Source organism: Dama dama, chromosome 20, assembly GCF_033118175.1.
Source record: "Dama dama isolate Ldn47 chromosome 20, ASM3311817v1, whole genome shotgun sequence".
Taxonomy (NCBI): Eukaryota; Metazoa; Chordata; class Mammalia; order Artiodactyla; family Cervidae; genus Dama; species Dama dama.
This window is the reverse complement of record NC_083700.1, coordinates 68,696,950-68,718,572: the sequence shown is the minus strand read 5'-3', so window position 1 is coordinate 68,718,572 and position 21,623 is coordinate 68,696,950. Positions and strand designations below refer to the sequence as shown.

At 36.0% G+C, this 21,623-nt stretch overlaps 1 protein-coding gene across 1 annotated transcript in view; it reads left to right on the top strand.

Annotated features, from left to right (window-relative positions):
• The window catches only part of TNNI3K (TNNI3 interacting kinase), a 318,691-nt gene that overhangs the window by 26,637 nt on the left and 270,431 nt on the right, over positions 1-21,623 (top strand). Inside the window, exon 5 of the mRNA XM_061121609.1 lies at positions 7,364-7,474. Within this exon, the coding sequence (XP_060977592.1) occupies positions 7,364-7,474 (111 nt within the window). The remainder of the gene's footprint in view (positions 1-7,363; positions 7,475-21,623) is intronic.

Sequence of the window (21,623 nt, the reverse complement as noted above, 5' to 3'; positions counted from 1 at the left end):
GAATCAAGATTGCTGGGAGAAGTATCAATAACCTCAGATACGCAGATGATCATCCTTACAGCAGAAAGCGAAGAACTAAAGAACCTCCTCAGGAAAGTGAAAGAGGAGAGTGAAAAAGCTGGCTTAAAATTCAACATTCAGAAAACTAAGATCATGGCATCCAGTCCCCTCACTTCATGGCAAATAAATGGGGAAACAATGGAAACAGTGAGATACTTATTTTGGGGGGCTCCAAAATGCAAATGGTGACTGCAGCCATGAAATTAAGACACTTGCTCCTTGGAAGAAGAGCTCTGACCAACCTAGACAGCATATTAAAGAGCAGCGACATTACTTTACCAACAGAGTTCTGTCTGGTCAAAGTTATGGTTTTTCCGGTAGTCATGTATGGATGTGAGAGTTGGACTATAAACAAAGCTGAGGACTGAAGAATTGATGCTTTTGAACTGTGATGTATTTTCATCACACTGGAACCTTTAATAATTCATATCTTTTGTGAAGATGTATTCAGAAGTATTTCAACAAAAGCCATGAAAGTATGAACTTTCATGAGCAGTTATTATAGAATTAGGTCAGTCTTGGGGTCAGTACATTAATATGAATATATAAACTTATACTTGTAAGGATATGGTATTTACTAACATTTCTATATACTTATAGCATTTTGTACTCATTGCAATTACATAAGATAGATACAAGAGATATTAGATTCCTTTTCTGTGAAAAGCACAGGGTCATGGCTTGCACATGAAAGGCAAATTTTTCTAGTAGAAGGGTGCTTGGTAGTGGACGGTAACCTATCTTACTGAGAAAAGTACAGTATTCAGCCAGGAGACCTAAGTTTAAATTCCAGATTGGTTTTGATTTGCTGCTGCTGCTGCTAAGTCGCTTCAGTCGTGTCCAACTCTGTGCGACCCCATAGACAGACAGCAGCCCACCAGGCTCCCCCATCCCTGGGATTCTCCAGGCAAGAACACTGGAGTGGGTTGCCATTTCCTTCTCCAATGCATGAGTGAAAAGTGAAAATAAAGTCGCTCAGTCGTGTCCAACTCAGTGCGACCCCATGGACTGCAGCCTACCAGGCTCCTCCGTCCATGGGATTTTCCAGGCAAGAGTACTGGAGTGGGGTGCCATTGCCTTCTCTGGGTTTTGATTTAAGTGCACATTAAAAGAAAACATTCTATGTTATGGTATGTCAGTTTAGTTCTTGGGTAGCAGACCTGAAAATGATCTAGAAGTACAAGAAATTTATGAGGAAGTGACACTTTAAGAGGAAAAAGAAGGTAGGATTGGTCTGGAGGTGCTGTCAGACCACAGTGCAGGCTTTCTGGAATCTCTACCAGCCCAGTGGGATCTCCAGAGAAAACTTAGGCCTAGGAGGGTCTCACTGAGTGGAAATGGCTAGGCTCTTTTACTACCACCTTTCTCGGCCATTGACTTGGGGCCACCTTGAAAAAATCATAATCTCAGCTCAAATGCTGCAGAGAATCCTGAAGGAGCTAGCTGAGGGAGGCTGCCACAATCTCCTGGCACAATCTTCTTGAAGGGGGATCTGAGTGGTACATCTCTGCATCTGCCAGGCATGGAGAAATGCTCCTGATTTTATATTAAATGAAAAAGAGATTACTTACCTCTATATGTAATCCAATTGTGTACCTGATAATTGATAATAAAAATTATGTTTCAAACATTATGATAAATTTATTACATTATTTGATTTAATCCACACAACTCTATGAGATTTGTACTGTTATTAACTTCATTTTACAGGAAAAAATTTATCCAGAGTTCAAGAGGTAAAGAAATGCAGGAAGTGGCCTTCAGTATGCAAGCACAGGTTTGTTTGCTGCACTAGTCTGTGCTCTATTTAGTTTTATGGAGGTACATACATAGGAAAAAGAATGAAAGAAAATAAATAAATACATAAATAAATAAAAATAAATAAATATAAATAAATATAAATAAATACACATAAATAGTGATAGTGATTATATGGTAGGTTTGTTGTTGCTTAGTTGGTGAGTTGTGTCCAGCTCTTTTGTGACCCCATTGACTGTGGCCCACCAGGCTCCTCTGTCCATGGGATTTCCCAGGCAAGAATACTGGCATGGGGTGCCAATTCTTTCTCCAGAGGATCTTCTTGACCCAGGAACCAGACCCATGTCTCCTGCATTGACAGGTGGATTCTTTACCATGAGCCACCAAGGAAACCTATATGGTAGGATGCAGGTTATTAAATTTTTTGTTCCTTTATTTTCTACATTTTCTCCTGAGAGATACTTCGGTTATCTATTGAGGCATAACAAACTACCCCAAACTTATTTTCATCATTCAATGATCATTTCAGAAATTCAGACACGTTATAGTGGCCATGGCTTTATGCTGCTCGACCATGTGTAGGGCCTTAGCTGAAAAGACATGAATGACTAGGAGTTACTCCATCAACTGATGAATTGGAATCCTCTGGAGATTTCACATGTCTGGTGCCTGGGCTGGGATGACCATAAGGCTGATCTTAGGTGGGTCATTAGATTGGAGAACCTATATGTTTTGTACCTTCTCATGTGGCCTTGGATTCTGTACAGCATGGCTGCCTCAAGTTAGACTTCTTAAATGGTAGCTCAGAGCTTCAAGAGCAAATTTTCCAGAAAACAAGGAGGAAGCTATGTGGTTTTCTGTGACCTGGCCTTGGAAGAAATGTAGCTCATTTCTGCCATACTCTTTTGGTCACAATCCATCCAGATATGAGGGGAAGGAATATCGATTTCACATCCAAATGGAAAGATTGTAAATGAATGCTTACTATATTCTATTAATAAAACTTCCAGAGGAAATGGGGCTTCCCAGGTGGCGCTAGTGGTAAAGAACCCACATGCCAATGCAGGAGAAGTAAGAGACACGAGTTCTATCCCTGGTTGGGAAGATCCCCTAGAGAAGGAAATGACAACCCACTCCAGTATTCTTGCCTGGAGAATTCTAGTACAGAGATGCCAGGTGGGCCACAGTCCATAGGGTCACAAAGAGTCAGCACAACTGAAGTAACTCAGCATGCACACACCAGAGGACATATTTCCATAATCAGAAAAAAGTAAAATTTAGATATTAAACAATCCCAGTTTAATTTTTATTATGGAATAGATTTGGCAAAAACCCATGTGTGTGTGTGTGTGTGTATGTTTGTATTTTTAATTTATGTAATTTGGTAATAGAGAATCTGAGCTCTCTTTTACTAATACCTACATTTTCTGGATTTATCTATAATAATTGTAGGGTTAATAAAGGGCAAGATAGTAGATCCTGTATTTGAGTTTTGTGCATAGGAAAATGTTGAAGTTGCTACCACTATAAAAAATTTTCATCAGTTTACATAAATCTTCAAAGGTCTATTGTACCCTTAATTCTGTTTTTTCAACTAGATTGCTGGACTGATTTTTCTGTCCAAGCCTCACTCTTTCACACAAGGATTTTCCTTTGTTTAAAAATCACAAGTGTTTCACACATGAAAGTGTTACACAGGCTTATTTATCACACACTTTAGAATGCTTCTGTGTATCCCACTAAATAATAATGATGTAAATTTGGCTGAAAGGGAAAACCTAAGGGAAAGCCTGTCAGTTCCCCAGAATAATATTCCCAAACCACATCTTGAGTCTTTCTTTTAAAACACTTACCCTCAGACACTTTTTATATATTACAGAATACAAGCAGGAAGTGAGGTCAGCTTTATAATATTTAAAATTTGCCTAATGCTTTTATTTTCTATGAATTTTCTTTCCAGGAGATGTGCACCAAATTGCTGAATTTTTAAATTATTCCATCAGGAAACAATATTCCTATAGAGTAGGAGAGAAATGTTTGGCATGTGTCAATTAAATACAACAAAATGCAATAAAAGTAAATCCTCTCAAGTTTTTCCTTGAGATTGAAACCAAGGAAAAATCAGTGAAAACACTATGGATGGTCAAAAGTGAAGCGTGGACTTTGAATTCAAACAGACCTGAGTTTGTATTTAGCTTCAACACTTTACAAAGTATTTCTGGTTCTGCAAGAACTTTAAATTCTTGAGCTTGACTGTCATCAACTATAAAGTAGTTCAATTCAGTTCAGTCATTCATTTGTGTTGGACTCTTTGCGACCCCATGGACTGCAGCACGCCAGGCCTCCTTGTCCATTCACCAACTCCTGGAGCTTGCTCAAACTCAGGTCCATCAAGTTGGTGATGCCATCCAACCATCTCATCCTCTGTCATCCCTTTCTCTGCCTGCCTTCAGTCTTTCCCAGCATCAGTGTCTTTTCTAATGAGTCATTTCTTCACATCAGGTGACCAAAGTAGTGGAGTTTCAGCTTCAGCACCAGTCCTTCCAGTGAATATTCAAGACTGATTTCCTTTAGGATTGACTGATCTTGCAGTCCAAGGGACTCAAAAGAGTCTTCTCCAACACCACATTTCAAAAGCATCAATTCTTTATCCCTGTAAAGTAAGGATAATAATATTTTTCTTATAGGTAAATTGTGAAGTTTCAAAGAGGTGTAGATTAAACATTTTACTTGGTACTTAGCTCATAGAAAATGATGTAAAAGTAGCAATGATTATTTTATTACATTTTAGTGTAACTTGATAGAATTGGGGTTCTATTTTTATAGTATTTAACAAAAATATACTTGGATCAATCAGAGGTCAGCTTGAGAAATCCAACTGAGATATGAAAGGGTAATTTATTACTTTTAAGTTTTAACTTCACTATTTGCCTGTTCTGAAGGAATCATAACATACTTTCTCTTAAAATTCACAAATTCCAGCTAAATAAGAGTACATACAAAGTCAGGTGAGACAAAGATGAATGTGTGTTTACAAGAATCTGCCCAATAGATAAATATTTCATATGCTCAATGATTTTCATATAATTTATTTTAATTTAGCCTAGTATGATACTTGTCATAAGGTATATATCCCTTAATAAATATTCATTGAATTAAAGAATATCCATCTTTTTACTGATTTATATGAGTTTTTCATATATTAAATATACAAACCACTTGTCAGTTTTATATGTTGTGAATATTCTTTGTCCAATTTGTCATTTTCTTACAATATTGTTTTCCTCATGCTTTCATTTGCTTGTGTTCTCTCTATTAAAGAGATTATTTTATGCTTAAAAATGCCACCATCATCTTCTTACATTTAGATATTTGTTCATCTGCAAGGAAACATGTTTTAAGGTGATATCTCTCCCATTTATCTCAGAGACTATTCATGCAGGAAATGGGTGTAAATGGGTTATGTCACTTGCCTTAGTTTATATAGTCTTTAGCAGAGCTGGGATTCTAACCAGGGAGCCTAATTCTAACACAATCTTAACCCTGCATTGTAAGTATCCCAATTTAATATTTGAAAAACAGAACATTTTATTTCTACCTCAGAAACTGCCTTTTCCTGTTCTTCACTATACCCGTGACATATCATTTTACTGCTATCTATTACACTTGGAAAAATTTGAATACCTAATACAATGGCCTGCAAAACCCTACAAGATCAGATGCCTTTGATCTCATCTTGCACAATACTCTTTCCTTCTTTTATTTTTTTAACCTTGTACTCAGCACTGACCTTAAATACTCTAAGCTTATTTCCATCTTATTTCTGTGAAGAGTGATGTTAGAAATAAAGAGAAAAAATGTGAGAGGTACTAGTGAGTCAAAACCAGCAGAATTCTGAAACTGATTGAGTTGGAGGGACTCAAGGTCATTTGGAATGAGAAAGTGCCTTTGATGTAAATAAGGAATGCTAGGAGATGACAGTTGGAAAACACTTGGAAAATTATGAACGGTTTCACAAGAGTTTTTGAGTTTTTAATTTGAGATGGCGTTGGTGTCAGGATATATGGAATTTGGACTTAGCACAGAAGTCAGGACTGAAAATGAAGTTATCAGAGTGTATAAGAATAACCAAAGGTGGCAGTTAGAATGAGAAAATAGCTTGGGGCTACACTCCTAAATCACTCGATTTTTGGAGACAGAAAGGATATTGATAAAATTAGCTTACTTCAGTGGAAAAAATGATGGGGTTTTTTAGTTTGTTTTTGTTTTAGAGTGGAAAAAACCTTAAGTCTGTAATTTGAGCAGAAGGAGCCAATGGAATAGTAAAGGAAGATGAATTTTTTATTTAACTTTCTTTCTAGAGCAGGTAAACAGTGACAGATTTGTCAAAGTTGTTGTTTTTTTTCCTTTAATTTTTATGACTTCCAGACCTTCACTAATGTGTGACAGCATTAAGAAGTCAGACTTTGTTTTCTAATGGGAGGATTTTCTTAACTGACAGTATTTGAAATTGAATGCATAAATGCAATGGCCTATCCCATGAAGACTTGGCTTACTTCCCACTGGGTGTGTGACAGTTGATGACCAAGTATTATAAAGTTATGGTTTGAATTCTCCCTTTGAGGAAGTGAGTTAAATATGAAGCCCTTTCTTCACATTCCCTTCCAGATCTGGAATTCTGTGAATATGTGACACTCCACATTACTCTTTTGAAAGTTCTGACTTATAAAATGAGGTTTATAGTAATTTTTCTTGAGATCATTTAGATAAACTTTATTTTTAATGTGTTTTTTGTCAGCAACTATTTTTGAAGTCTTGCCATATGCCAGTTTAAATGTTAGTGCATATGAAAGGTTAATTACATAATAAAAATTCAATGAATGTTCATTTCTACTAATGTTATTAAAAAGTTTCATGTCTCTCCAAAGACAATGGAGAGGAGTACAATGCAAATAATAGTATGAAGAAAATAATTTGGTCATTGCATAAATAACTCTAACTTAAATGCTCAAACAGTGCTTCAGACATTTTCACTGAGTGAAGATATTTTAATGAGTCACGTTATTAATAAGAAAACCACCACTGATTGATTATATATAGAGTCCATGACACCGTGCTTTAATTATGTATCGGGCCCATGACACATACGTGTTAGAGGAGAATCAATTACTGAACTACCATGAAATGGTCCACTGCAGCCAGTTCAATAGTGCAGTTGCTGGAAAAAGCATATTTATTGGAGTGACCTACAAGTAAGATTGAGTTGAGTTTGCAAGTGTCTTACTGTAGGTAAATGTCCTTTCTGTCTTTCATGGTCAAGTGGTAGAAGATTGATTATAACTGAACAGTCTATCATCTGTTCCTACATTTCAACCATCTGAGAGCTGCTCTTTACTTTTTCATGTGCTCTGTTGCTAGAAATCACATTTAAGCTTTCTTTGGGTGCCTAAACTGGCTGACAGTCAGGGAATCAATATATCCTGTTGCACAGTGTTCAGACCTGCTATTAAGAGAAAAGTAACACTAAAGATGTGTTTCCTTGCAGGATAGTGTGGAATTGATCACTTCTCTGCTTCACAGTGGAGCTGATATACAGCAGGTTGGGTATGGTGGCCTCACTGCCCTGCATATTGCTACAATTGCTGGTAACCTAGAGGTAAGTCACACCATGGTCACCTGCAAAAACAAATCTGCCTGTTTGGAATCTTGTTTTTAACTGTTTTCAAATGCTGACTTTTGAAATTCTAGGAGTTGGTTTAATTTTAGCTAATGAATCCACACATTTTGAGGGAGACCAAAATAAGCTGTATAGATGTTCTTTTAATAGTAAATTCAGTCTGTTTTGTAACAGTATAATCAAATATTAATATAAAGATGGCTAGATACATAGAGGCTATATAGCATTGTGAGACTTCCCATGTGGTGCAGTGGTAAATTATCCACCTGTCAAGCAGGAGGCACCAGAGATGCAGGTTTGATTCCTGGGTCAGGAATATCCCCTAAAGAAGGAAATAGCAATCCACTCCAGTGTTCTTGCCTGGAAAATTCCAGGGACACAGTCCACAGAGCAGCAAAGAATTGGACACGACTGAGCAACTAAGTAGCTGCGTATCGCAGTTATTAGAAACAGATATTGGAGTCAGGCAACTGTTGCACCACTTGCTATATTTACCTCAAGGAAGTTACTGTACCTTCAAACATCTGTTTTCCTCATTGTAAAATAGAAATGATAGGCCCATAATAGTGATTCAATTAGATGATCTATATAAAAGACTTTGCAGATTGCTTCACTCAAGGTAAGGACTCTGAAAAATTATTCCGTAATTCATTCACTCATGCATTATTTGATTTATTAAGCATCTATTGTACACCAGATATTGTTCTAGTTGCTGAGGTGACTGTAACAAGTAAGATAGGAAATATTTTGGAATTTAGTTTTAGAGACCAAAACAAGCAATAAAGGAAAAATTATTATATAATGTTAGTTGTGAATATAAGAAAAATAATAAAATGAGGTAAAATGAAAACAGAAGAAGTAGGCAGCATTTTAAACAAGCTATATAGTAAAGCTATGATTAATATATGTAATAGTACCTGCAAAGCCCTGAGGCAGAGATAGCTAAGTGTATTTGAAGGGCTCAAGTAAGCCAAAGTCTTTAGTATATTTGAGCTGGAAGTAGAGTGATGGACATGAGGTCAGGTGACGGTTACAAATAAGATTGCAAAGTGTTTTAAAGGCCATAGAAGGGACTCTGGCTCTTATCTAAAATTTAATTGTTGAAATATTATTTTATATGTGAGAGACACTTTAATTTGCATTATTTAGTTTACTGCAGAAATCCTCATGAAATAGTTTTTTATCATCACTGCCATTTAATAGATATACAACCAAGTCTGTTATACAGTAACTGTCTTTACAGATTACAAAGCCATGGAGGAAAAAAAGGCCATGTTTGGGATCCTGGTCATTTTACTCAAACTCCCATGATTTTCACATGCTATTAATTGTGGTACCTACATATAAAGTGTCTGACTCTTTGCAACCCCATGGACTGCAGGCTCCTCTGTCCATGGGATTCTCCAGGCAAGAATACTGGAGTGAGTTGCCATTTCCTTCTTCAGGGTATCCTCTCGACCCAGGGATCAAACTCCTTGTTTGATCCCTGTTTGGTCTCCTGCACTGCAGTCAGATTCTTTACCAACTGAGCTATGAGGGAAGCCCAAAGTGAAAGTGAAAGTCACTCAGTCCTGTCTGACTCTTTGCAACCCCATGGACTATGTATATAGTCCATGGAATTCTCCAGGCCAGAATACTGGAGTGGATAGCCTTTCCCTTCTCCAGGGGATCTTCTCAACCCAGGGATCAAACCCAGGTCTCCCACATTGCAGGCAGATTCTTTACTAGCGTAGCCACAAGGGAAACCCATGTAAACTCAACATTGTAATAAATGAGCAGTCTTGTGTCTTCATTATTAAATTGTTATCTATTTCTCTCTTTAAATCATGTTGCAATTTAAGGTGTACCTTCCTCACTAACACACAGACACAATTGTGAACAAATAGAGCTGCATGTAAAATCACACATAAAACCTGTAAAATAGGTGTATGTCATCTCTCTTAACAGTGTCAATTCAAAGGGCTCTTCATTCAATAAATATTAACATATCTCATTGAGAGTAAAATAATTTCCTTTGTGTTGACATTTTGACTCCTTACTGTATTTCCCTGAAAATAGATTATCTCATTTCCCAGAATATAAAGCTTTTTGATGATATTCATTATAAATATAATTGAATTTATATTACTTATTAGGAGAAGAGAAATCCCATTACAATCACTTAAATATAAATATTATCCAAAAAAGAAACTGACTGAGATCAGTGATAAACTAAATGGAAGGTAAATATACAGAAATCTGGGTAGAAGAATTGATGAGGTAGACATTAAGTCCCAGTAAAATACATTCAACCTCTTAATGCCAGGAAACATTTTGCAAAACAAAATCCTTTTTGTTTAGCATTGAACTGATTACATTTGTGAGTGATAGAATTATAACAGGGTCAAAAGAAAGATGGTTAAGTGTTTGGTGTCTTCGTCTCTTATTCAAATAACTGTTTTCTTGCTTTGTAAATCATAGTAGGGAAGTAAGAATTATATCGATTCTGCCAGCCATAGGGCAAATTTTACTAAAATAACTCCAAATAGGCATCTACTCCTGTTATGCAGTTCTCCATGAGTTTTCCGACTTCCTTCATTAGCTCTGGTATAATATATAATGACTTTTATAGTTAATCATGAATACTGCCATAATAAGATGTATATACATTAATCTTTATTCTCTTATCTACTGGACTAATTTAGTTACAGATCTTATAGGAAAATTGTGTTAAAAAAACCTGAAAGCATCATATTCAAAATAAAGATTTTTTCTTTGAATTATTTCTTTCAAAGTTAGTAATTGCAGTACCGATTTTATATTCATTCATTCATTCATTTAACAAATATTTTACAGCCTCTACTTTTTCCATAGTCTTTTGTTAGAATATGGGAATGATACAAGAAATAAGACATAGTTTCTCCCCCTAAAGACTTTAAATCATAGCTGAACATAGAAAATGGAAAATTAATATAAAGAATTCAAAAGTAAAATAGCAATATAGTCTTACGTATAGGAAAGGAAAGAGTCAAAGATCAGAGCATGTTTGGTATTCAGTTCAGTTCAGTTCAGTCACTCAGTCATGTCCGACTCTTTGCAACCCCATGAATCGCAGCACGCCAGGCCTCCCTGTCCATCACCAACTCCCAGAGTTTACTCAAACTCGTGTCCATCGAGTTGGTGATGCCATCCAACCATCTCATCCTCTGTCGTCCCCTTCTCCTCCTGCCCCCAATCCCTCCCAGAATCAGGGTCTTTTCCAATGAGTCAACTCTTCACATGAGGGGGTCAAAGTATTGGAGTTTCAGTTTCAGCATCAGTCCTTCCAATGAACACCCAGGACTGATCTCCTTTAGGATGGACTGGTTGGATCTCCTTAGTTCATGGGGTTCTCAAGGCAAGAATACTGAAGTGGTTTGCCATTCCCTTCTCCAGTGGACCACATTCTGGCAGACCTCTCCACCATGACCCGTCTGTCTTGGGTGGCCCCACACAGCATGGCTTAGTTTCATTGAGTTAGACAAGGCTGTGGTCTGTGTGATCAGAAGATTTAGGGAAGGGTTTTTGAGAAGTGGTTTAAAATCAGGCTGAAAAGTGGTAGAACTGGACAGAGAAAGGAAGAGGAATTATGTCTAAAACTATGAAAAAAAAATGAGTCAAGTACATATAGGGGAGAGTAATTGAATGATAGCATGAAACAGATTGTGACGAGTCCCTTTAAGTAAAACTGGGTGTTCTGTTCAGTTCAGTTCAGTTCAGTCGCTCAATCGTGTCCGACTCTTTGCGACCCCATGAATCGCCGCATGCCAGGCCTCCCGGAGTTTACTCAAACTCAAGTCCATCGAGTCGGTGATGCCATCCAGCCATCTCACCCTCTGTCGTCCTCTTCTCCTCCTGCCCCCAATCCCTCCCAGCATCAGGGTCTTTGCCAATGAGTCAGCTCTTCACATGATATGGCCAAAGTATTGGAGTTTCAGCTTCAGCGTCAGTCCTTCCAAAGAACACCCAGGAGTGATCTCCTTTAGGGTGGACTGGTTGGATCTCCTTGCAGTCCAAGGGACTCTCAAGAGTCTTCTCCAACACCACCGTTCAAAAACATCAATTTTTTGGCACTCAGCTTTCTTCACAGTCCAACTCTCACATCCATACATGACAGGAATGGACCAGATTAAGGAAACTGAAAATGGGAGTCCAAGGAGTTTAATTTAATTCAATAAGCAAATGCAGTTCATGATGTACTATATGCAAGACCAGATGGTATGGTAGATAAAGAGATGAATAGAACACATAAATTCCCACTCTTCAAGGTACTTACAACAAATATGATTGTTTTCCAATAGGAAATGAGAAGACATTAAGTCTTTTTGAGCAAGAGAATGATTGGATGCATGATAAATAATGTGTTGAAGAGGATTTCTTTGACCTTGGCATTTTATATTGTTTCCAGAGTAATAATATGATGATTAAGTAGATGAAGACAAACTTGGTAGAGGATTCAATTCTGAGGAAAAACTATTCATCTCCAAACATGTAGATTTGCTGAGAATACCCAGATTTTCAAGTGGAAAAATTCATTAATAATTTAAAAATATACATTTAGTACGCAGTGAAGAATTTGGGACTTAATGTAAGTTTTTGGAAATTATATGTGATATTTGCAGGCATATCAGTAGCTGAAATGTGGCCAAGAACTAAGCCTAAGAGAACATCTACAGAGACTTTAGGAATTACTGAACAGCCTTTGAGGAAGCAAAGAAGGATTGGTTGGAGTGTTATGAGGGAAACAAGCATATTGTAACCTCACAGTAATTAGGGGGATGGAGAGTTTCAATAGATAAAGGATTCTGGGTATCAAATGATGCAGAAAATTTATTTGAGTGTAAGAGAATAAAATATATATAATAGGAGTGGAATATGCATTAGTTTTAGTTACTAGTTTTTACTCTTGGTTATCAGGAATGGTGGCAGTGGATCGGTGGGGGTTTCCTTTCATTAACAGTTGCTTTCCTTTATTGCCCACCTTTTTTTCTGTGAAACAATGACTGATGCTGTCTGATAGCCCTCTCTGTTCTACGCATATCAAATTCAGACCCTCCATTACTGTCTCAAGTGTTTTGGTTCTCCCATAATTGTGAATTCTATTAAATAATTTTGCAATAAAATTTACATTGACTAAGCAGCTGTCTCCTTCAATAACAGAGGAGAACATGTGCTGCAGATTCTGAGACATGCTGACTGCAATTTGAGACTCAGATTTAGATTTACTGTGCTTTGAAAAGCAGGCAAATATTGGTTGTCTTGGGTTTCACTACTTCTCCCTGAGTGATTTATCCATCTATCAGTACATATGCATGTGCTGCTTTATATAAGACTAAGATCCTGTCAGCAATCAATAAACAAGCATTAAACCCTTTTCTCCTCTTTGAGTCCAGAGGGCACACGAATCATATGCTCTCTCAAGCATGGAAATTGAGAACTATTGGCTAACATGTGGTAGTGTTTTATCATTCACATATATTTGTCATTCGGTTCTCTTGAGGTAGCTATCCTTAGATAGCTTATCCTTACCAGTGAGGAAACTGAGGATTGCAGAAGTTAAGTGACTTCCACAGGATCATGCAGATAATAAATAAATGAGATGAATAGGACTCAAGCCTGGTTATCTGACTTCAAATCCCTGATTTTGTAAATAAAAAGACAGTTACTCCCTTATGACTCTTGTTGTTCAGTTGCTCAGTTTTCTGACTCTTGGTGACTGTATGGACTGCAGCACGCCAGGCCTCCCTGACCCACACCATCTCCCAAAGTTGGCCTAAGTTCATGTCCATTGCATCAGTGATGCCATCCAGCCATCTCATCCTCTGATGCCCTCTTCTCCTTCTGTCCTCAATCTTTCCCAGAATCAGGGACTTTTCCAATGAGTTGGCTGTTCATATCAGATGATGACTCTTGTATATATTGCTAAAACAGGGCTTACAGCCATAAGGCACAAAACAAGTATTCAGAAAACAAAATGGAAACTGAATATGTTACTATCTGAGGCCCAGATATTGCTATGAGTACAATTAAAGCAATATTAATTGATTCAAGTATAACTTTATATGGTGCTTAGTAAATGGTCACAAGAACCCATGGGGATATAATGCATATATGTGAGCATTCAGTATATACATACCCCTCACATGCATATGCACGCACACACACATACTCCAAGTAAAAATGCATTATATTTAGTCAAATATCTCTTTAAAAAGCTGTTACATTTTGATGTTTCATGAAGTTGTTTCTGCAGTTATCAGTAGAAAAATCAGTTATGTGTAGCTTTAGAAAACTGAATTGCAATGAGAAAAGCATGTCTAGGATGATGCAATATATAATGTACAGGAATTGTGGAGTATTTTATTTTTCACAGAAAGGTATAGTTTCATGTATACTTTGTGCAGGTGATGTATTATTTTCATAGTTGAATTTATTCTGTCCTACCTTATCCTATTTTTGGACTGTTGAAAACCCTGCTTCAGAAATACTTCTCAGTTCTTTTGTAATTTATATCTGATTTCAAGGAAATGTTGTTGGTGTTGTTCCAGTTCATTTTTAACTAAATCTTCTGAATGTTTCAAGAGAGAGTTTTGTTTGCCAAAAAATCTGATTCTTGTTTCTTTAAAATGGCTGAAGTTTTCTTTCCAAAGGCACAAACAAGTGAATGCTTGGAATTATAAAATAAGATTTCTCTCTCTCTAAGAGATATTGTACTCATGAGTTTTATAGCTAAAAAGTATCAGATATGCCTCCAATTTATGACTATGCAGTAATTCCTCGTGAACTTCATTTGCAATCAGGCAATTGACTTAATCCTCATTTGAGACTTTATCTTTATTTTCCAGATTAAAAAAACTGAGGTGCGGAGAAGTTAAGTAGCTTGTCCAAGGTGACAGTGCTAATGATTGGCAGAGCAGGTGTTTACATGCTGTGTGGTGTCAGAGCCAGCTCTCACAATGCTATACTACCCTTCTTCTAATCCGTGCAAAAGGCTCTCAGTCCATCTGACCAGAATTTAAGCTTCAGAAGCTCGGAATTCAAATGTCAGGGAAACTTCTTATATTCTCAGTTCTGAATTGTCTCAAAGACTAAGCACACCAAGATATTCTGGTCCCTTTTTATATGAACCCCATTCTTCTAAGCTCTATTCCTAACTTCTGATATTTCTGCTTTGTATTTCTAAACAGTTCTCTTGACATATAATTCATATGCCACATAATTCACCTATTTAAAATGGGCATTCAGTGGTTTTCTACCAAATTCACAAAGTTGTATGATAATTACTATAGCCTAATTTTAGAAAAATTGTGTCACCCTGAAAGGAAATATAATATCCAGTAGCTTCAGTCCCATCTACCTTTCATGGACCCAATCTAGACAACCACCAATCTTCTGTCCATCTCTATAGATTTGTCTAGGCTGGCTACTTCATATAAATGGAATCATAAAATATGTGATCTTTTGTGATTGACTTCTTTTACTTAGCATAACATTTTCAAGGTTTATCTAGTTCAACAGGATTGATTTATATCAGAATCATGTTATAATTATATATGCCTTTATTTAGCAAATCATCAAAATGTATATAGTTCAGCCAACAGTGTAACTGCAGTTCTCTTCAGCTATTCCTCTATTTTCATTATAAATTGATGCTGGAAGAAAATTTTCAACTAAACCTTCAGATTCTCAAACTATATTACGTAGTCAAAAGCATGTGCTCAAGTTGTCAGGCTAGGAACACCTCCATTAAAGAAAGTGGCCAAGTTAGGCCTGTTTCTGAATGGGCATACCACCTCTTACATGGGCACTAGACCAGACCCCTATTCAAGGTGATCAATTCCCCTGTCTACCAGAGGCTCATTCTTTAGATTCTGAAGCACTTATAAATTTTAAGACATCTCTAACAATGCAAAATTCCTTAATGCTTGAAGTTAGCTCTTGTGGTTAAAATCTTAGTAATCAGTTCATACCCCAAAACTTCACTAATTGAAATATGATCCACTGACCAACAAAGTAGGATTATCAGGGAACTAGTTAAAAAATAGAATCTTAGACCTACCTAAAATCAGCATTTTAACAAGATTCCCAGGTGATTGATATACATACTCAAACTTAAGAGGCACTTCCCTGAAAAATATTTGAAGTTAGATTTAAAGGAGATATCTGTGAGAGAAGGATAGCTTGAAAATATTACAAATAATTACAAAGTACTACTATCTGCATTTGTTTTATAATTTTGCTTCTTGCTAACCCTGACTCAAATTATTTTAGTAGCTTTTGCAACATTATCAGAGCTTATTCCAGAGTCCAGGATCTTACCCATTCACTGTGTATATCATATGCCTAATACTATGACACATAGTAGGCACTCTGTGCATATTAATTTCTGTCTTCCTTTCTGAGATATAAATCCTATAGGACCAGTATCTACTATAAGAAAATTTAAAATATAGTGGAGATATAACACAATAATTATAAATAACCCAGTTTAAATATTAACTAAGGATTTAAATTGATGTTTCTCCAAAGAAGATATACAGATGGCCAAGAAGCACATGAAAAGTTGTCCATCATCAGTCATTAGAGAAAACAAGTCAAAACCACAATGAGATGCCACATCATATCCAACAGTATAAATATAATTTAAAAAAGACCATAACACAGACTGCTGAGGATATGGAGAAACTGAAACCCTCATCCATTGTTGGTGGAAATATAAAATGTTGCAGCTGCTTTGGAAAACAGTTTGGCAGTTCTTCAAGAAGTAAAACCATAGAGTTACTTATAGGACCCACTAATTCCACTCTAGGTATATACCCAAGACACAAAAACTTGTACATGAATGTTCATATCATTATTATTTATGATAATCAAAAAGTAGAAACAAATGTATATCAACTGATGAGTGGAATAAAATAAAATAAAATTTGGTATAACCATATTATGGAATTTTCTTCATCAATAAAAAGGAATGAAGTACTGAGATATACTACAACACAGATGAACCCTGAAAATGCCACTGACTTGGACCTGTCTAGCTATGGACCTATCTAGCTTTGAACATCCATGATTATTTATGCTTATATGTGTAGCTGATCAAAAGGGTATGTGAATTTTATATTTTTATAATTGTTGCTAAAAAGCCTTTCAAAAAGTAGATTTATTTACTTTTTACAGTGTGAGTACCTTCTTTCCTTTACATAAGATATCAATATCTATTATCTTTTCCAACTTTAATAAGTAATAAAATCTTGTTAAGTATAAGGGATTGAAGTTTTTTTTAACTGATATACTACTGATTTTTATATTCCTTATTCTATATGATGCCTATTTTGTATTAACTTTTTTTCTTACTGACTTGGAAGAATTAAGTACTTTGAGGAATTAAGTTTTGTCATATCTGTTGCAACCTATTTTATTAGTTTTTCCTTTCAGAATTTTTATGTGTATTCTCAAATTTTTATGACCAGATTTTTAGTTTTTTGCTTTATGGCCTCTGCTTAGAAAGACTTGGTCCTTTAAACATAGTATAAAAAAAGGAAGTCCTAAATATTTCTTCAAGTACTTTTAATTTTGGTTTTCTTCCCATATGCTGATTATATCTATAATGTTTTTCAATATATGATAAGAAATAGGAATCCAGTTTTTAGTTTTCTCCCCACAAAATTATCCAGGTATTCTAAAACAATGTGTACTGAATACTCCTTATTTCCCCCACCCCGTCTTAAATATTTGGGTATATCTGTGTATTCCAATGCTAATAGCAAACACAACTCTTTTATTAGTTAGTGTATATTTAGGTTATGTTTTAATACCTAAAAGTGTAAGTACTCTCTCCTGGCACCTTTTTCTTCTATTTTTTTCCTCGCAGAACTTTTCTGACTAGTCTTCCATTTTTAAATGACCTTCAGAAGCACTCGGTTACAGTAATAAGAGCATGAACTCCAAAGCTAGATTCTCTGAATTTAAATCTCAGAAAATATCTACCACTTACTAGCTGCATACCATTGGGAAAGATACTTTTCCTGTCTGGGTCTCAGTTTTCTAATTTTAGAAAGCAGATTATATTATTATACACCTACCTTATTGGCTTTGTGTGTGTGTGTGTGTGTGTGTGTGTGTATTATATTTTGACCTAATATATTTTAAATTTTAGGCACTGTCTAGAACATAAAGTGCTAAGAAATTTGGCTATCATGTTTTATTTGTTTCTGATTTAATTGTTATTTGATCTTTTTCTAAGGAAAAATATGATGGTATCCTAACTAGGATTAATTAAATCCTAATATAAATCCTAATTTATAAATTAATTTAAGAAAAATTAATAATCCCATAATATTGGGTCTTCCTATTCAAGAACAATATGTTTCTTTCCATTTATTAAAGTTTCTGTAGAATATTTTCCCTGTGGTTTTGATAAAATTTATTGCCAGGTATTTTTTTTTGCCACTAATGCAAATGACATTGTATTTTTTAATTAGTTATAGTTTGTTTATAGGAAACCTGATGATTGATTTTTAATTTTATAACCATTGAACCTACTGATTTATTGTACTGTTTCTAATAGATATCTCAGGTTAATCTTTTGTATATCCCTGATTGACAGTTATATTCTCCAAATGTAGTAATAATTTTGCTTCCTTCAGTTATTAAAATCTTGTTTTTCTCTTTCTTAATTTAATTGGCTGATTCTCCCAGAACAATTGTCATTCTTCTGCTGGATGATTTTGTACTTCCACAATGACATAACTGGTCATGACATAGTATTCTCTTAGCTTGCTACTGAACTTGTTTTGCTGATATTCATAAATGAGGTTAGTCTGTGGTTTTCTTTTTTGTATTGTTATATTAGTTAGCTAGGTCTTCCGTAACAAAATACCACAAACTATATGGCTTAAATCACAATTTATTTTCTCACAGTTTGGAAGCTAAAAATTCAAGATCAAAGTGTAGGCAGGTTTTGTTTCTTCTGAAACTTCTCTCCTTGGCTTGCAGGTGGCCTTCTGCACCTGCGGACATGGATGAATCAATGTATACATACCTGATGTCTGTGTGTGTGTGTGTGTGTGTGTGTGTGTGTGTGTGTGTGTGTGTGTGTCCTAATCTCTTCTTATAAGAATATCAGTTGTATTGGGTTAGGGACCGCCATAACTTAATTATATCTTTAAAGATACTATCTCAGAATAGGATTACATTCTGAAGGACTGAGGTTTGGGGCTTCAACGTATAAGTCTGACAGCATTCAGGAGGGGCCCCACTCAATCCATTCCAATTATCTTTGTCAGGCTTTGCAATAAATGCTGGATTTGTAAAAAGAGTTTAAAAACTTTGTCTATGTCTGTCTGTTTCTCTTTCTCTGAGATTCTGGTATATAACACTATGTTATTTCATAGTATGCAGCACTATTACCTTATCTCTGATTTCACCCAAAATTTTGCAGACAGGAATAAATCCTATGTGAACGTCATGGGCTAACCACAATTCATGTACAAAAAGCATAAACAAGGGTCAACTATACCAGTCAATGCACATCATTATAAATTATTGCTTACATATCACCCTACTGATGCCATTAATTATTGATAGGTATTCTTATCAACATTCATTGCCATTAACTCTAAACTTGGTCTGAATAGTCATTTGTGGTTCCATGATGCCAAAGTTTGAGAAGGCTTCAAGTCAAATTGGTTAAGCCCGAAACAACACACAGTCTTAAATAACTGAGACTTGATTTAGGAACAGTATATCTTATGTGGCATTCAGAAGTGGTTTTCTCAGAAGCCAAAACTAGAAATTCTATGCTCCAATTACTGAATGTGCCCTGTGTTGCAGAATACTGTTTATTAAAGGCCTGAAGGCAGTCTCCTACTGTCTAGGCTTTTGGTCTGGAGATTGAGACAAGATCATAGATCATGCATCATAATCAGTAATATTATGGTCTCAGAAGCAATGCCTTAAGCATATATCAAGTGTCAGAGGGTTGGAAGGGTATACTAGCTGAGTGTCACTTTTCTTTCTGGCACTTAAGTCTCTGCCATTGATTCTATAGGATGTTATTAAACATTAAGTATTGCATATGGGGATTTGGAGTAAGGTAAAATAGCATAAGCAGGGAATGCTTTATAGGCTAATAAAAATGTAGATGAGATAGTCATCAGCTTGCTACCCTAGAAAATGATGATAGAAACATTACTTGAGAAATTACATTCAAAGATTGTTACTAATCAAATCAATCTGAACTAGAAATTCCATTGTTACCATTCAGTGTTTTTGTGAAGTTGCCTCTCTATGCCAGCCCTCCTATGCACTGAATTGATTCCAACACCCTAGGTCCTTAACATATTTAAAAATAGATAGATAGATGGATATAAAGATAGGTATAAGGATTTATATGTATCATGTATCATTCATATATAAATTATATTATACAGCATATCAGCTATAGAAATTTCTTTGTTAGGCATTTAAGAAACAGCTGTATATTTTGGTACATCTGCATGTAAGTTTCTTTTCCCATGCCACACTCCCTAGCAGGTATTTGAAAGCTGAGTTTTGAATTAAGGTTTCTATAGCTTGCTCAAGTTATATCCCCAGAGTTTCAGACCCCCAGGCATCCTATGTCTCAGGAGGGCCAAAAATTATTATCTCCTCAATTACAGATACATTGGAAGACCAATATGTTCTACCTGACCTTCAAATCCAACAGTAAATAGATACTAGTAAAGTAGACTGTGGGTGCTCACCAACTTTCTCTCGGGGATGCTTTATTCTGGGATGGTATTTAGGGAGTAGAGCCCTTTTTAAGTATTTTATCTTCTCTGAATATTGTGTGTTATTTTCCTTGATGACTCCCTTTAGTGGCTCTCAAAAAAAACCTTTAGAAATTTGTTGAGATTAAGTGGAAGTAAGAGACTAAAAACCCCATGACTGGCTCTAACAGTTGCCCTCTCTCCTCTCTTTTCTGAGATGCCCCTTAAAGGCACTCAGCACCTCTACTTCTTATCACGTATTCTTGCACAACTCTCAGACCAGTATAGCTATCATAAAGCATAGATCAATTCAGAGAGGTACAGAAAGCCTTCAGTAGTTGCCCCGAGAAGCCATTCAAGTGAAGCAACTTTAACCTCTCTACCCAGTTCCCTATTTCTGTGCCTGGAGCAGGCTACTAACTCACTCCCAAATCTCTGGGCTGAGCTGCCCTATAATCATTGCAAAGCTCCACACCTGAACATGTCCTGCCAGGAGTAGAAGAATCATTCTCCTAATTCCCTCCTGAAAAGGTACACATTGACTGTCTTGGAAACTTGGAGGAAATTCCAAATAAATTAAGACAAAGGGCAATGGATATACATCATTTGTCTGGAACTATCAAGAATATTCCTAGTAGTGGTCAATATGTTGCTTCAGTCTTCTCTTCATTTGTACTGTCATCATTCTCCTGGGCTTCTTGTGGTACTTCTCTGACTTAAAAGGCTGTCCTCCAATCTTTTACAGTTCACTTTATCCTAAGAATTCCTAAAGATGTACTGGGATCTCTAAAGCATGACTTTGATAAAGTCATTCCTCTGACCAAGAACCTTGGTGACTCAAGATACACCCTGAAAGGCATTAGAGTGGTAATGACCCAGCTCAGCTGCCTTTTCAGTCATGGATCCTCATATTCCTAATTTTGCAGCCCATGCTCTAAATTAAATTAAATGCCCCATTTATATGCCCTGATTTTTATTACATCACAGCCTCTTTAGAGTTTGCCTATCCCACCCACACTCAAAAATCAGCTAAAATTCCACCTACATGAAAGTCCTGGATCCCTCCAACTTGAGATGGTTCCATGCTCTTAACAACACAGTACTTTATACTTTTTTGTAGCATTTAGTACTGCCTATTTGATAAACATGGTTTTATTTGATTGATTTATTCTGTATTTTTCCTGTGCATCAGAACTGCATGCTAAAATCTTTACAGCCCTCACAGGTAAAAGTTTGTGATTTTGCATATAGTATATATTTTTAATAAATGTTTGTCAAGGGACTATATTAATGATTATTCAAGTATTGTTTTAAAAATTATACAAAATGAGTACAATTATTTCTACCATGCAGAAGAGATT